This window comes from Bombus impatiens, unplaced genomic scaffold (assembly GCF_000188095.3).
Source record: "Bombus impatiens unplaced genomic scaffold, BIMP_2.2 scf_0217, whole genome shotgun sequence".
In the NCBI taxonomy this organism is placed as follows: domain Eukaryota; kingdom Metazoa; phylum Arthropoda; class Insecta; order Hymenoptera; family Apidae; genus Bombus; species Bombus impatiens.
The window spans coordinates 3490201-3508271 of NT_176636.1; the positions used below are offsets into that span (position 1 = coordinate 3490201).

At 32.0% G+C, this 18071-nt stretch overlaps 1 protein-coding gene and 1 long non-coding RNA gene across 4 annotated transcripts; one reads left to right on the forward strand and one right to left on the reverse strand.

The window, feature by feature from the left end:
* Positions 1 to 632: 632 nt before the first annotated feature.
* Positions 633 to 18016, forward strand: LOC100746333 (synaptic vesicle glycoprotein 2B). 3 transcript variants are annotated; one of them, XM_024366353.2, is made up of 12 exons: positions 633 to 810; positions 8299 to 8719; positions 10401 to 10457; positions 12889 to 13050; positions 13754 to 13916; positions 14034 to 14155; positions 14530 to 14768; positions 14999 to 15219; positions 15342 to 15562; positions 16050 to 16209; positions 17042 to 17169; positions 17445 to 17500. In XM_024366353.2, exons 2-12 carry the CDS (start codon positions 8716 to 8718, stop codon positions 17498 to 17500), a joined length of 1533 nt encoding a protein of 510 aa, XP_024222121.1. In that variant the 5' UTR covers positions 633 to 810; positions 8299 to 8715. The 3 variants fall into 3 exon arrangements, with proteins under 3 accessions (XP_024222121.1, XP_033175757.1, XP_012238956.1); XM_033319866.1 differs by lacking the exon at positions 633 to 810 and adding an exon at positions 7518 to 8094; XM_012383533.3 differs by lacking the exon at positions 633 to 810 and having other exon boundaries at positions 8168 to 8719; positions 17445 to 18016.
* LOC117151460 lies at positions 6204 to 12161 on the reverse strand. The gene is made up of 3 exons (XR_004461413.1): positions 11997 to 12161; positions 11714 to 11896; positions 6204 to 6355 (listed from the first exon to the last, which is right to left on the reverse strand). It is a non-coding gene; the product is annotated as an uncharacterized LOC117151460 (long non-coding RNA).
* Positions 18017 to 18071: the final 55 nt, after the last annotated feature.

Sequence of the window (18071 nt, forward strand, 5' to 3'; positions counted from 1 at the left end):
AAATAGAAGTCTTGTCTACGATCTTTTCGAAACCATTGATTTTATGGGACGCAAAGAAAAAAAAGGATCTATTAATTTCATAACCGCTTACTGATAAGAGTTCATATCATTTTATGTTTTCGAAGACATTCGCGTGCAACAGTAAATCTCTCCCTTACGAAATATCCTAATTCATAAACACCTCCTAAACCACGTCCCTCCTCTCGAAAACCTATTTGTACCAAAAACTCATTCTATTTTCGTAACCGTATTTTACCACTTTGTATCAGCCTACTCGTTCAACATTGTTGACATTGACACGAAGCCTAAACGGTGTGTTTTGCAATTGGACCATGGCCATTTTTAAAGAAATACTTCTAATTCTTTCCGATCTACTTAGCGGTTTTTTTTTTCATTTTCGCGTTCCTCTGTTTCACAATGAAATCTTAATTAAATATCGTAATGGCGAATATCGTTGTTTGGATGATGGCAATTAATTATTATTTTTTTCTCGCGACGCATCGATGACGGAGATATTGGGATGGCGATCGAATATTTGGCGCGAATCCACCGATCGCTTGCCAACACAGCGTTCGCGCGCATGCACGATATGCGAACTTAAGGAAAATTACAGGCTTACCTTGTCGATCTACGATTTAAACGCTTAGTTTCGTTTCATACCTGACGCGACTATTACTTCTCGATTAGTTGCCCTTTTATACTAATTCCATTCCGATATATATGTATACCGACCAACTCTTTTGTTTTGTGTTGCAAGAAGAAGACACGATACGACGATTTCGTCTTGAAAACTAATTTCACTTAGCCAATGTGAGTTCGATTAATAAACTGCGGGTATTTATGCAAATTCGTATCTCTCTGAGTAAAATTTAGAAAATATCTGTTTTATCCAGCAGATATTACAACGAATACTACGCTTGAAATGTTTTTGCATTTAATGCGTAGTCAGTTTGTTGTGGTTCAGTTTGTGTGTTTTTGAAATAAATTTGTGAATTTGGTGGTTTATGAGAGACTCGGTGGAAAAGCTGCAACGAGTTGTAAGTTGGAAAATGAGATAAATGCGGGTAACATAGAAAATATAAGATTGAAATTAGAGGATTCTATTATCAGTATATATATTTTAAAGCGTTTATCAAATTTCGTGAAATTTACACGCAAAATTTGTTGTACGAACGTTATTCAAATTATTTGCAAAACTATCTTTTTGAAAGAACTTCTATTCTTGAGAGTATGATTTTGTTATTTATACCAATTTCCCTCGGAGTCTCTCGAATACTAAATAAAATTCGAAATTTCTTTACTGCTTTAACAAGAATTTCAATGATAACAATAATGTGAAATATCTAATAATGTGTGTGTATTGTTACAATTAAATAAAAAAAATCATAAATTATGTACAGTCTAACTCTTGCTATAGATAACATTAAATAGCGGATCATGAATTAAATTTCTTAACTCTTGCAGCGGCTAACACTTTTTTCCTACAAATAACTGGCATTAATTTATGAAATAAATATATTTCGCTTGATATAAATATGATACATTTTCATTTTCAAAAAATGTACATATAACCATCGATTCTAACAAAAATATTAATAAAAATACTTGTCCCCATAAATAAATAAATTTATAAGAAAAGATCGCAATGGCAATTTTCATCTATATTTATATCATTTCGCAAATTTCTCGTTATCTCCGGTTATTTCGTGTCACAAAAATCACGGTGATCCTTTGATTCGATGTTTGGATCATATTCAGGCGACGTACACGTGTGTCTGATAAAACAGACATCTAAATCGTCGTCCTGATTACGTAATACAGAATCTTGGCCATAGTCCGAGTAAAATGGCCACAGTTTTCATTCACTCACTCGTTGACCACGATAATCGCGATTAATTTTGTCGTGTTTAATCCCATTGCGGATATTGTTGGCTTTGTTATGGGGAAAAATTGACGGATTGGAATGACGAATTATGAATGATGACACAAATCAAGGGTGGTCATTGATTCGACAGATGTCAAAGTTGATGTATCGGCCTGTGCGAGATGGAAATCGTCGTGTGTTTTGACCGTTAACGATAACATGTTTGTTATGCGAAACGTTGTTACGGTAGAAATATATTTTCTACTTCTTTTCCTTCTTTTGTTTCTTTTGGTGTTTCGAAAAAATTTCTAGTGATTCTCTCAAATGTAGTGAAGAAAGAAAGATTTGATAGAGAGGAAAGATGTTGAATTTGTTACATTTTCGAATATTTTGGAAAAAACTTGAAGAACTGGTTGTTTTAAAGACATCAAAGAAGAAAAGATGTTGGATTTTTCTTATTTGAGGTAATTAGAAAATAAAAAGTTTGATTAACGTCCTCTGTTTTTCCGGTGGTTTGCTCTTTTAGTATAAAACTTTATGATTGGGATTCGTGATCACTGTAAATTCATAATGCAACCTAATCCAAAGGGAAATATTACAAAGAAGTTGGATTTACCAATTCCTGGTTCTACAAAAATCGTATAAACTAAAATTGAACAGTCTAAAATAATGTTCCATCAAAATTTACAAATCAGTATACTTGTAGTTATCACATAATCTACGACTATACACTAATGTATGTATGTAATGTATGAATCTGTAGTGGAATAACTCCAATATGACTCAGTATCGTACAATGCGATTTAAAAATAACAAATATTCGTTTTATTGCCACTCGATTAATATCTCGATTGTTTCTATCAATTCATTTGAGAAACAAAATTTTCGTTCAAGTATCAACTCGAACTTGACAAATTCGTTTCCTAAGCAAACGAAGATATTCGTGTTTAATGGTTCGATCCACTCTACCGACATATTCCAGCTCGATAAGAGAACAGATAAATCTCTCTAATTCGGGGACTTTAACCGTACGATTCTGTGATAATGTTGCAACGATCTCGATCAACAAGAGTACGATACGAAAACAAAATACTGAAATATTACAGAAAAAAACCCATTTAACAATCTCCAATTTTACGACTTAAGATCCAAGTAAAATCAAGATAAAGTTCGAATAAATAAAATTTAAATAAGATTTCTATCGATTCGAAAAAAAAAATTCCATCGAATCAACTCATGTCTGAAGAATTCAATAAAATATCTAGAAAATTTCATAAAAAGACGCTGAAACAGTATTGTGTTTTAGAGAATGGAAATATTTTTTGTTAGCTCAGCTAAGTCGTCGATCTTACAAATTCCATGAAACGATAACGTAGCCTGTTTAATCGATTTGTGGTTTATGGCTTTTAAATCGTGTAAACTTCCGCTTTTTGCGATTTTCACGACATAATCGACGATAATTAGTGATAAGTCTTATAACGCTACATTGTATACGCATTAATCAGGGAAAACAAGCGTACATAATGATCGTTGATATTGTAAATTACTCAGACTTATGTGGTTTTATATTGTTTTTACGATCGCTGTACAGATATTTTTAACAAAGTTAATGTTACCTTACATTCGCCTTTGGAGGACTACAGTTTCAGATTTTAGACACTTAAATAAAGATGAGTATTAATATGCAAAAATATCGCTTGAAATTTATTTTTCAAGTTATAAACAATTGAATTTTTCACTAAAAACATCTGTAAATAGGTATTAACACAATGAACGTAACTGTCAATAGTTCGCATATTATAATAGAAGAAATATAACTGAATCTTATATCAAAAAAATATGCACCAACTTATTCACGCTTGACCTAGACGTGATTAAATTTGATGTGACCGATTATTATCTGGATAAAACTAGCCACGCGTCATCATTTTCATTTAGCCGTAAACAGGCTTATCGGAGAAACATATGGAGTAACAACATAAACTGTCGTGATCTTGCTTCGAATGAAAGATCTAGAAAATTGTATCAAATGTATCTAGACCTAATTGGGTTATCTATGAAATAATATAAATTTGATATCTACAGCATGAAATAATAAGTACAGTGGCTACAAAATGTATCGGCAGACAACTATATTTATTATAGCATTTGCATATTGATTAACCTCTTGTAATCTTCTGCTAGCCTTAGCTTTTATCTGTTTGCTGTTGAAACGAATATCGTTGAAACGAGACATTGAATTATTGTACGCGATGTCTTTTCAGTGATCATGGTCTTGCAATATGAAAGTAAAAAATGAAAGTATATCATTGAAATTTGATACTTTGATACTTTAATTTGAATCCGGTCTGTCTTCGCGTATTTCATCCATAAAACATACCATATATGTAACTCAATATTATGAGGCAAAGAGTTAATTGCACTTGGTTGTGATTCATATGACTAGAAAAATTAGGTACTATGAAATTTGATAAAATAATCACTTCAGTGAGAAGTAAGGATATGTGCCAATACTTTTTGTATTGTTTTTATGTAGATCAAAATTGAATTATAGGTAAATCGAAATGTAACAGAATAGAGTCTGAGATTAAGTTAATTAAGAAATAATCTGGGGTTTTAACTGGGATTTCGTATCGGACTTTAATTAAAAGATTATACGAAATAGTATGAAATGAAAGACAAAAGAATTTATAAGGTATAAGTTCAATGGAAATCTGATTGATAAAATTGAATGGATATAATGAAATTAAAATAAAATTCAATTAAATTGAAACAAAATGAAAGATGAGGAATATGATAGCTAATAATGTTCTTATATCGCTATATCTAGTTACTCATTCTCTTAAATGTTTCGTAATAAAAAAATTTAATTCCTTTTATTACATCGATTACGCTAACACACCAGCAATACATTAACAAGATAAACATAAGTATAAATTGTATTCCTAAGATGTATTACATTAAGATTTATTATTAATAAATATCTCGTTAATATCTTAACGATTATTACGTTCAAATAGCTTAGGTTTCAGACTCTTAAGTGTCTCGAAACAATAAAAGTGGGATTTATACCACTTGAAAGAAAACGAACAATTTTATATATTGATATAGCTACTTGCATTTTCTTATCGATCAATTTATTACAAGTATCAAGTAGGGACTTAAGATGTCTGCTCCCCCCGAAATATCTAAAAACACTGCTCACCTGGTAATCAAGTTGTTAATGTAGCTAAAATTACTCGCGAATGGTTAATTTAACCAATATACAAATGTCAACTATTATTACCTATATCCCTATCTCATTTATAAGATTTACTACATATTTGTGGGCGTATTATCGAAAAATCCCTTCCGTCATACTTGGCCCCGATAAAACGTCATGTTTTCTTCAGTCACTCGTACTACTGTCTGCTTAAACATTCCGTCGAGATTTCCAAGTGCAATATGCTGTTTCATGCGTGACGTTTATAATTGGCTTGTAGAAATAACCGGGTAAAATTTGGACGGAAATACCGGTTGTAAAGATACGGTTGGACGAATTTTGTGTGGCATCCATCTTTGGACAATTCATAATGAAATTTGACAGTTTTAGATTGAATTCTGTCGTATATTATTAATTTCGTAATATTATACCTCAACAAACTGTCGATTAACTAAATGATATTCGTCAATGTTATAACATATTGTTATAAGTATTTGTTTTTTATCAGATTGGTATTAGATCTAGCGTATCACGTCTTCTTTTTAAGAAATGTCCAATGATAAAAGATTAAGTCAAAAACCAACTTTGTAAAGACTACAATAAAGTGGGTGAAGAATAATAAAATCATAAGGGCAAAAGTAATAGGTAATAAAGGTACAAAGCCTACAAATTTATTGACCATAGTTGCCCAAATAGTATTAAGATAATTATATGATATTCACATTTAAAGATATCATTTTAAAGCTAATTACAAATATGCTAACATCTGTTATTTTTATGAAATTTCTGTTTCTACATAATTTTAATTACTACAGATCTTTTCAAAGCTGGTCAAAAATGGTTTCGGGTACAATAGTAACATATTATCATTTGTAATATTATCATTAGGTTATATAAGTTCAAGGTGTTGAATATTCATCTATATAAGGTACAAATGCTGTAAATATTCTTCATCACGTGAAATAGAATATTAAATCAAAACTAGATGAGATATCCTTAGATATCAAAGAGTGCAAAATAATCGTAGATGGCATTCCAAGCATGATATACTATGTGATAAACAGGTTACCTCGCACATCTAACCGAATTTCGTCCAAACACTTTATTTATTTACTGCAAATCTTATTACATATTTGGACAACGTGCATGCAGACCCTGAAAATGTAGCTTATCTTTTTATCGTTATAAATCATATACATACCTACATAATACAGTAAAAAAGTACGTCGTCACGCGTTGTCAGTCGTCAGTTTCATTCCACGCATCGAAATCTCTTGAACATTTGTGCACTATCAAACAAATTACACTCAGTTAAAAAGATGCATTCATATTAAATGATCTACCAATTATATTATTAATTTGAAATTGATTCTACAATAACCTTTACTTTGATGAAATTATTAAAAATTCTTCTATTATGCAGCCCTATTAGTATTATGGAAAACTGAGAATTTCGATGTGCCAACTGGTGGCAGGAAATTGAACTACTGAAAATAGGTCGAATATCCAAATAATCGCTAATGTCTAAATGGATACGTTGTGAAAAACGAGTGTCTTTATATTTGTTTTAATGCGTTTAAATTGATCGTTATGATAAGAGTCATATAATCATTTAATCAATTATAAAAATTTACGCATTAACATTTTCTCCTAGAAGAGATAAAATTAAAATACGTGGGCCGGTCAATTAATGTATATAGAATCCAAAGAAGGCTACCCATGAAAGTTATAAAGCCAATCATTAGGTAGCTAACTATGGTGCTACCTCCTTTGGTTACATTAAAAAAATAATTAAATGTGATCTTAAGAGTTGAATGATGAGAGAAAAAAATTTGAAACCATGCACTGTAGCTACTTTTTTAAAAATAAAATACATTCATTTACAATACTAAACGTGTGTAAAAACTTTGCTAATAGAAGAATCTTCCAGTTCCAAATTTCTTTGATGAGAATCAATGACGCAGACGTACCGACGTAGATGTACAGTACGAAAAACCCACTCGTAACACATACGTTTCCATCATTAGGAGCAAACGTGTTAATAATAGTAATAATTTAGTCCAATTTTTATCAAAAATTAGGATTAGTCAAGAACTAAGAAGTTGATTGGAAAATAAAGAACTCTAAATGACCACTCGGTTATTTAGTATTACACATCGAATGACGAAAAGGTAATTAATCAGTGATTTTTCCTTATACTCTATATACTCTATAAACAAAGTCAATTTATTATTCCCATATTGGTAGAACAATTATAAATAATTTGATTAAAGTAAAGGATATTGTTAATGATATTGGTAGAATTAATTTCAAACTCTGTATTTATGTATGTATTTCTAAATTTTCAGATTGATTTTAAATATTGCATCATATGCATTTTAAATAATGCGCATAGTCATAACGTGTCTCGTTACAACGTCGCTAATGAAGTTTCAAAATGTTTCATATAACACGCATAATATGTCCGTAAAGATTTTTATAGTAATGTATTCAAATACATCTGTAAGCTCGAATAACATCCTTTATTAATAAAGAACAGAATAAGCTTTTATGCAAAATAGTAAGTTCAATTCGGCGACCATGTCAGATAAAGGTATCACCGATGCATAATGCGGACAGAATTCTCGTACGTAATAAAACAACCTCGTAAGAGTAAACCGGTGTATTTTAATCAAAGTAATCTGAAGCAATTAGAAATCCCGTGATACTTGTTACAACTGTCTTATCAATTAGGTGCACGACTGTATCGTATGACATAAACAATTATTGCAAAACTGTTCTTAACGCACACAGTTCTATACTCTTCTCTATACTTACACTCTTCCGTACACATACACACTAAACCCTGTGTAAACAAACGGGGTGGATATCAGGAATTTTCAGAACACTCAGATTTCTTTCCGTTCTTGCTTCCTTTCTCTTTTCTTTTCTTTTTTTGCTCGATCAAATTTTTCTCAACAAAAGCCTCAAGTACCTTTAACTAGAGGGAAAAGCGAAGACAAAGAAGAAGGAGGAAAAAGACAGACAGGTAAGAGTGACAGAGACAAACGAAGCTTTATATCTTATCTGGGGAGAAGACTAATAACTAAAAAGAGAGGAGATATATGCTGGGGCACGATCGATTTTTTGGTCAGTCGTTCGTTCACCACCGAGGGTCGTGCTTGGATCAAAAACTTAGTTATGAAGACTATAAGACGTTTCTAGTGCAACCTTCGTCTTTATTTCGTTCCAGAAGTATCTGCAATTCATCGAATTTGAAAGTTGGAACTTTCATTTACAAAGAGAAACTCGAAGGGAGAGGAACTTTATAAAGATCGATTATCGATCAATAATAAAAGGTAGAAGATTTTGTACGAGAAGGTGGAAGAATTTCGTGAGGGTATAAAAAGGGAATACTCCCCGGTGGAAAGTCATCGCCAAAATTCGCTTGGGCGATAAAAACGGCGATCAAATACCACCGAGTGTTCACCAATGAGCGTGGCGTACGGTGGTTGCAGACGAGGACAAAACCGTGGAACACGAACAAGGAACAGAGAGTGCTATACTTTGGCGACCGGGGTCCTCCAGAGTCCCGAATTCTCACCGACACCACCTGACCTCATCACTTCACGAGAGACTAACGTACATCTCCGCAACGTAACCGCAAACCATGGGTAGGTTTTCATGACGATTTAAAATATAGAAAATACTGTCGTATAATGATAACGATGAAGATGACGATAATAATGATCATGGTAGAATGAGAGTAGTGGTTGTATACGTTTCTGATTCTGGATCTTTAGATTTTTAGATTCTTAGATTCTTAGATTCTTAGATTCTTAAATCATTTTCTTATTTATGAATATGTTTTAAAAAGTTAACAAATATCAGTTTGTATTTTTATGGAATGAGTAGAATAAGAATAGCTATGGTTTTAAGGGTTGATTTTGAATTGTAGATTCTTTAATATTAATTTTGTTGTTTATGAGAATGCTAAGAATTTGAGAAATATTAGTTTGCTGTTCGTTTGAAATTATTTAATGATATTTCTATGGATTTTCTTCCATTTACTGATTTATTTTATACTTTTATTTTCTTCTGCATATTTATTTTTTTTTTTATTTGTTTGGAATTAGTTGGTGGAATTTTTATGAAATAAGTAAAATAAGAATAGTTACAAGTCTTAAAGTTGATTTTGAATTAGAAATTGTAAGAATCACCACCAGCACTTTTTAGAGGCTTTCTCTGTCTTTCTAATAATTCTTTTTATTTTCTGAAGTAGTTATTGCGATCAAATTTAGTAATGATTACTGACATTAACAAACAATTCTAAATCGAGTTCATTTTGATGGCTGATAGACTGAAAAATAAACTATTATTACCGACATTAACATAATCACATATATCTATGATAGTATATAATAGAATAGATGGATATTATCACCGTAGATACATGTTTTACTGATTGCAATACAAGATAATATTGTTGCGGTTTTTCTATTTCATTCTTAGTGCCATTAATGTATTTGCTATCACTGCTTTGCTAGCGATACCATCATTACTAATCAACATATTGCTGTAGCTATTAATATAACATTACTCAACCACTGATTTCTTTTTGATAGCAAAGGATAATCGTCTCGAGAGATTATGAAATATATTTATGATAAAAATCTTTGGATATTTAGATTAAAAAAATCAAAATAACGAATTAAGTGACTTTAATCAAACATCATGTGTCTATATTAAAATTTTTCCAATTAAAAATTTTTTATATAGTCACATTTAATTTATTGTCCAAAATTATTTCTATAATAATTGGAAAGATATAAATCATAATCTTTTATATCGCCGCTAACAACAAATTGCACTTTTCTATGTACCAAAAATCTCTTGAAACATTATAGGAATAATTTTGCATGATCTATTAACTGATAATTATTCATTACTTCATATAATACTTTGTTCATTATCGTGAACACGTATCTACATGAAAATAAAAATTTTAATATATTTTAATATATTTATCAAAAACATGTTTCCAATCATTATCGAATAAAATTTGCATTGTATTTTATCAATTATTTATTTAATGTAAAACACTGTACTAAACTTTAGCGAGAATTCGACATTTAGCAAGTCAAAAAAGCATTTGTAACGATCATCATCCAAGTAAACTTTGCACGATCTATCAAACATCAATTCTTTAAATATCTTACTCAACGTAAAAATTCCATGGCAAACACGTGTCCACGAAACATACTGATACACTGATACACTATCGCGATCTTTCCTCAAATAACAATAGAAAACATGATATTTTAAGAAGCTCATAAATCTTTTGGTCTTTGACAGGGCTCGACTTCTTGGCAGACGGAGGTGCCGATTTCGAGCATGCAATCACCGTAACAGGTAATCAATCCTCTTTCTTTTCCGTATTGATTAAGTATTAATCATTGAAGAAAACCAAAGCTTTATCATAATAAAATTTGATCTTGATCAACGGGGATAGAAAATATCATTGCAAAACTGCGTTTACAAAAATAATTTTGATTACACTCATTTCAATGATTTCCTTGTACGGAATATACACGATTAATAATCATCACTTTTGAAATGCAAATGAGAATTGAATTTATCACAATTTCTAACTAAATATTCAGCCAACGTGGATTGTTTAAAGATATGTTTCATATGTTTAATGACATCTTTTCTTCCAATTAAATTTTTCGTTTAGTTAATTTGAGACTAAATTTGATGATAAGTATATCTTAACGTTGATTCTTAACATTTTAATTTAGACGTAAATGATTGGTAGTTTTAGTGTCAATTGCATTTAATTACGCTAGTGGTATGGTTTAAAGTGTGTAAGTATTTGAATAATGAGATTGTAAAATACAGGGGATATCTAGTTCAAGAGCACTGTTTGATTTACGTATTGTATTTGCATAAATACAATTAACGTCAGCATCAAAACCGGATCAAACTTGTTACTCTTCTTGAAAAATGCTGATTCACGCGGAAGAACGATATTTCTTTCATCTCGATATAATTCTATTATGATTATGATGAAAAAATTTCAATTATATATGAATCTTAATCAATTCTCATTTACAAATTGCAAAACTTCAATAAAAGATATTTATATTTTCATATTATCAATTGTTTCTTAAATTCTTAAATGAAAATTTATCTTTTTTAATCCGGAAATAGAAATGTTTATTATTTTTAAATCGTACAACTAATCTTCGAATTACTTTCACCCTCTTGATCTCTGCAAAGTACAGCAATACGCATAAATTCGTATTTCACGACAACTTTACATTATACACTGTATTATGATGATATACAAAGTATTCAAACTGGTAAGACTGTTATTTAATTCCGGTATACCAGAAAAGTCTGTAATCTTTGATAACTCCAAGAAGGAGTTTATTGCTGCTATATAAATTCCTTTTGAGCCAACTGCTTCCAAATAACACAGGCTAGATAATTCGATTACGATTCATTCTGGATTCTTTGTATTAGTTAAGTATACGCGTCTTGATGAAAAACGAAATTACAAACAAATATTGTTTTCGGAAAGTTGTAAAAATATAAATATGTTTCCTTATGCAATAAAAAATATAAGATTATTGTATTTTAAGAAACGTTACAAGGATTCTTACCAAAAGCAAAAAGGTAAATGATGTTATGTTCGATCGATGTTTCCAGTTCTTTGGCCACGTTCATTCACAAACATTCCAAATTCATTCCATAGCAAAACGAGACTTCTACTCTTCCACGTACAAAAAAGATGTTTAAAACACTACCTGGGAAATAGCTGAGCTATCATCTTCTTCTCCTAAATTCTGTAATATCACAAAATATTAATCATATGTAATTAATTAACACATACAGATACTAAATTGCAAGAAAATTTTAAATCTTGCAAAAGAAGTTAGTACTTACTTATTATACTTATTCATGCACTCCTCCTAACTTCCTGACCTAGTAATAAAGTTTAAGGATTTCAACCAGTTTTTCTTATCAGTCTGGCTCAAAACCATGACATCCAAACGTGGTGTTGGCCAACAAGTGGTCGATGAATTGGATTCTACTCTGACATAAATGGTAGGTCCGTCTTCGTTGTTTCCATTACACCTGGATTAGTTATTGCATATAATACAGTAAATCCATCCTTATTCTCGATAAACTTATCCGTTCTTGCTTCACTGTCTGATGTTCCGCGTTCAAGTTCCCTTTCATTGTGTGAATTTCTCGGTCCAATTTCTTTGTTTGCTCATCTAAATGCATATCCATTTCTATTATGGACATCATCCCTGTTGTATTTGGTTGTACGGTTTCCATCTTAAGAGTAGCATTCTCTGATTCTAGTTATTAACAGGCGTCTGTTCCAGGCGTCGTAATAATTCTTTCAAAATGCTCACTTTACACAAATTTTGCTCTTCTTCTTCTTCTTCTTCTTCTCCTTCTTCTTCTTCTTCTTCTTCGAGAAAGAGAGAGAATCCTGTAATCAAAATATTGTTCACCTAAATTTAGATAATCGGGGAATTATCTCGAGTCAAATTTTAAGCATAATGTTAAAATTACGAGTCGTAAAATCTTGCAAATTTTTCGAGACAACGACTACAAATGATTACCTTATCTTTTATTCCATTATACGTATCAGGAAAAAAGAAGAAAGTTGGAAACAAGTTAATGTTGACTCTTAGAAGATTTAACAAAAGCTTACAGTATGAATCAAAGATCAAATAGTTTCTTGATTGCAACGATAAATCCTTTCCTTGTAACTTCTTTAAGATTTGAATAAATATTTATAAGATTATATTTTTCTTATCAGGATTCGGGAAATTTCACTACATGCTGTTGGCGGTTTGCGGTTTAATTTATATGGATACCGCCATTGGAGTCACGATACTTTCGTTTGTATTACCAGCAGCACAATGCGACCTGGAAATGGATTCCACCGCGAAAGGCTGGCTAACAGCATCACCAATGCTGGGTGAGCACCATAAAATCTTTACAAAATTAATATCTTTACGTATTTTTACTTTCTTCGCTTAATAAGTTTAGAATTCTTCAATTCAGAAGGGAGAATTTTTTAGAGAATTTTTGAATTTGTGCTGAGAAAAAATTGTTCCCACGATCAGTTTCCATGTTTTCCTAACAGGAAAATTTTTTAAACGATAAATTTTATTTAATTTAAACGAAAGAAAATATTTTCCAATGATCAATTTTTAACCTACGCTGAGACATTTATCAAAAATACTATTGTTCAATCCTCAAATTTATTTAATTCCCTGTCAGAAATATATAATTTTGATTTTTATCGAATGAAATTTCCTTAATATGAAGGAATAGCCTCTTTAAAGGGAGCATATTGATCAGACTTGGTATTATAACATCTCTATCTCCTAATGAATGGAGGTGTCTGACTCATAGCGAATATTTCTACTCAAACTTTTATCGCTCAGCGCTTAACACGTCGAAACGTGTTTAACGAAGAAAATCACATGCCGCATGTGTATCACGTGGAAATTATTTTATTATCAGCAATAATCTATTAGGAAAGAACCAAAGTTAAGAAACCATATGATACTATTTCATACGTTTTTCGATTCTCTCATTCCTTTCTTTTACCGTAAACCATACGTTATAGAACTAGTTTAAAAATAAAAAACTAACTTTTACTTTCTTATTCATAGGGATGGTGATTGGTTCTTACATATGGGGGTGCCTGGCTGATACCAAAGGAAGAAAAGTTGTATTAATCGCTACATTGTTAATGGATGGCATTGTTGGCATTGCTTCTTCCTTTGTCCAGTACTTTTGGGTTTTCCTGATATTCCGTTTCTTTAACGGTTTCGCGTAAGTGTACTGTAATTGAATGTTAAATCCTTTATATCTTATGTTCCCCACCTCAGACACTTTTTATTTTTCTTTTCGTTTTGTTCCTATTTTTATTCTTTTATTTTATATATACAGCGTTACCGGAGCTATGGGAATTTGTTTTCCGTATTTAGGGGAGTTTCAGGCGACAAAATATCGCGAAAAATGTCTTTGTTGGATGGAAATGTTCTGGACAGTCGGAGTCATAGTATTACCACGTGAGTCTCATCTTGTAATTTCATTTATACGTAATATTCCTTCTTAACATTGAATAAAGTAAATCTGTATGAACCTTCGCGAATAACAACAGCATCAATATGGTGCAGCGGGAAACTTGGATAATTCAAATAAATTTCTTAGCTCGTCGTTCCATTCCAGATATTCTTCAACAAATATTATTGTAATACGAAGTGGTGAGAAATTTGAATAATTTGAATTGTTCTCTTACAACGTACTACTTTATTCAAAGTATTAATGATCGAATAACCTATACTGTTTTATTAATTCACCGTTCTATTAAAACTGTTAATCAGATTTTTTAATCTAATTAGCTTTGCAATTTAATCACTATTTTTTCTCTTCGTTTATTCAGTGATAGCATGGCTGATCATACCGATGAACTTCATGTACGTCTCGGACATGTTCTACTTTAAATCATGGAATCTCTTCGTAGCGCTGTGCGCTCTGCCCTCGATAATGTTGGGCCTGTGGTTGTTTGCATTCCCGGAGAGCCCGAAATTTCTCCTCGAATGTGGCGAAACGGAAGCTGCCCTCGAAGTATTTAAATGGATCTACTCGCAGAACACTGGAAAAGACGCTGACTCTTACCCGGTAATGAAGTACACAAAAACACCTAGTCCAGATCTTTTCAGATTTCGTTAGATTTATTTTCCGACATTGTCTTTTCAGGACGAACAATTTCTCGTTTCGCAAGTTTCTCGTGTTAGCAACTACTAAAATCAACTAATAAAAAATTAATTGATTAATGAGAATTTAACTAATATCATCTTCTTTTTTATTTCTAACGTCTTGTTTGTGTAATCATCCGTTTCTTCATTCAGGTAAAATCACTGCAAGAAAAAACTAAAGACAAAAGCACGAGGTTGTTGAAACTGCACAAACGAAAGGATCTAAAGGTGCTTTTAAAGGAAGTACGTGATCTAACTGCTGCTCTCTGTAAATCGCCGTACCTTAGGAACACATTGCTCGCCTGTGGAATTCAATTTGGCCTTACCAGTAGTTACTACACCCTCATGGTTTGGTTCCCAGAATTATTCACCAGGTGCGTATATTCCTTCCGAAAAATATTTTTATGTTCCTTTCAAAAGTTATTGCGCCTGGCCGATTTATTAAATCGATTGTTTAATTGACTCAGCGGGATTGAACATCTAACTGTTTCAATAGATTCGAACAATTTGAACACGAATATCCTGGCGAATCCACGTCGGTTTGCATAGTATCGTCTTTATCGAGTGATAATGGAACTACAGTCCAGGATTACGGATGCGACACTGTAATTGCGCCTTCCGTTTATCTTCACACAGTTTACATAGGACTTGCTTGTATTCCTGGCTCCATTATTCTACCGATTTTCGTGCACAAACTCGGCGCCAAGTTCTTTTTGAGTAAGTATACAATTATAAATACATACTGTATAATTAGTATGTATTTGTATTAGTAGTATGTAAGTATACAATTATAAATACATACTGTATAAATACATACAGGATGTATCTTAACATATGGGACCCACTCGAAGAGTAAACAAGAGGTACAAGAATAAAAAAGAAGTTCGTATGGAGACGTGTCCTATCAGATCTTGTTTCAGATATATGTTGAATGATACAGACCGTAATAAACAGTTACGGATTATTATTATTGAAACACAAATGGCTATAATATTGAAACAAGCTCGGATAAGGTACATGTTTGTATGAACTTTGTTCGTTGTTTTCGTGCCTCCTGTTCACTCCTGAAGTAGGTCCCACGTGTTATGGGACAACCTGTATATGCGTGCAATAAGTATCATTCTTGTAAATAAGAATAATATTTTAAGAAATATCTCTTGCCTCGTTCCATCCTACAATTAAGAGTGATACTACTGAATTTCAGTCATGTCATTAATGGTATCCGGCGCTGTGACTGTCGCCTTCTATTTTGTGGTCAATGCGACGCAAAACCTAATATTATCCTGCGTGTTCGAGGCACTGACGTCCCTCGGTATCTCGTTGGTCTATTGCATAATCGTCGACATGTTTCCGACGAATCTCAGGTGAGCAATCACACACACTCTTCTGATTTATTTCTTAGGGAAACAAGCAAACGCACAATCCCCAGTGATTTACAATCGTTCCTCAAAAGTTAATTATATCGGCGACAGCCGAGGACAAAACAAGGACACAATATAATGAAAGACACGTTTACACGCCTTTTAATCGTATAATCTCATAGTTTACCCACTTGCATCGTCGCCGTGTCGTGTCGTTACAACATAAAAAAATAACGTACTATTTGTTCGTCCGTGCCACCGAGTCAGTCGCGGAATGGAAAGCATTTTTATATTTCATAATTTTCAGAATTTTCAAAAATTAATCGACGTTTCTATATTTTCGACGATTGCGCGTTCTGGAAAATTTGTATTATGGACGGCTACTTTATGACTTCCCTAATGAGCCTCTTTAGGGACTTGTAAAAACAGTGCAGATTCTCATAAGGTTTGGACTGCATACCGTGGAATGTGCCCATTTGGCTCAGCCCGAAGCAGGCCAAATGGACACTGATTCACTCGTCAGTTTGATCGGTCAAGCGAGTCATCATAGAATATAAATGAAGACAGAGAGATCTAAAACCATCAGTTTCAGGTCTCCCTTGAAAAGGTGAATTGCAATGTTTACGAAACGTCGGTTCAAATTGCAAATGCCAAGTGCAAATGCAAAATCGAAACATTTGCTTATCCCGAAAAACCAGTATCAAAATATTTCACTCGTTCATATTAAATATCATGAGTAGTATACATACTTTTAATATTGTTATATTTTGAGGGATATTTTATATTTTGGTCTTTATTTTTGAGAACTAAAACTATGAATTTATTGAATTTTCAGAGTAATGGCTGCAGCCCTCTCCCTTACCATGGGTCGATTAGGCGCGTTAGTCGGTAACTTAGTATTCGGCTACCTGATTGATTTAGCCTGTGTGGTTCCTATCATTTTATTCGCAGCATTTTTATTCAGTAAGTACATATTATAAATTGCCTCTAACAAAATAATTCATTGAACAATTGAATAGTAAATTATATAAAATTTATAAATATCAATGATGCAAATGATTGAAAATTAATTGTCAAAGTTTATAAATTGAAGATGGATACTAAGAATATCTCTTTTGAATAACAAACGAAACTTGTCATGCTTTTCACTTGTGATAAAGAAGATCATATTTTATTTTTACAATAGGGATGTATGTACAATAAATATACTAATTAATTTTTTATTACTTCCTTTTTAGTATGCGGGTTTATGTCTTTCCTGTTACCCAAAACAGGTAAAGAAACCCTCGAATAATCGAAGAACGACTCGTCTCTTGAAGAGAATCGAACGATAAAAGTATTTCCAGAAGTGGAAGTACAATTGATACACGTTGAGAAGGATCGTTCTTCTATAGGAGAAGTTCTTGACAAAAACTAGCACTGTATTGCGATAATAATGATCGAAGAAAACGATAAGCACTTCGATATCTGCGAATGTTTCGATTTTTATAAGATCGTGAAGAATTTTTAATAAGGAAAGTCCGTTTTTACTTCGTGCAACAACGTGTAAATTTGTGTAAATATATAATATTTATTTTATTTTGTGTATCATCTTAAAGATGATCGGATACTGTAATCATAAATTAGATAAGATAATGTAAGAGCGCGGTTAACTATGTTCGAATTGCGCGCCAAAACGAGTTAGGTGAATTGTTGATAAAACGTTTACAAATATAAAGCCAAGAGACGCTGTTTAACGTTTATAATTCTTTTGTTCGATTTAAAACACCTGTATTCCTAAACCAATACGAATAAATATAATTTTAACATATTCCACGCAACATACATAATTACTTCATACGTGCTCGATTTTAGTATCAAAAATC

Coding starts and splice junctions, on each gene's coding strand:
- LOC100746333 (XM_024366353.2), top strand. Junction 10,458..12,888: donor GCATGCAATCACCGTAACAG/GTAATCAATCCT, acceptor TTTTCTTATCAG/GATTCGGGAAATTTCACTAC. Junction 16,210..17,041: donor ATGTTTCCGACGAATCTCAG/GTGAGCAATCAC, acceptor TTGAATTTTCAG/AGTAATGGCTGCAGCCCTCT.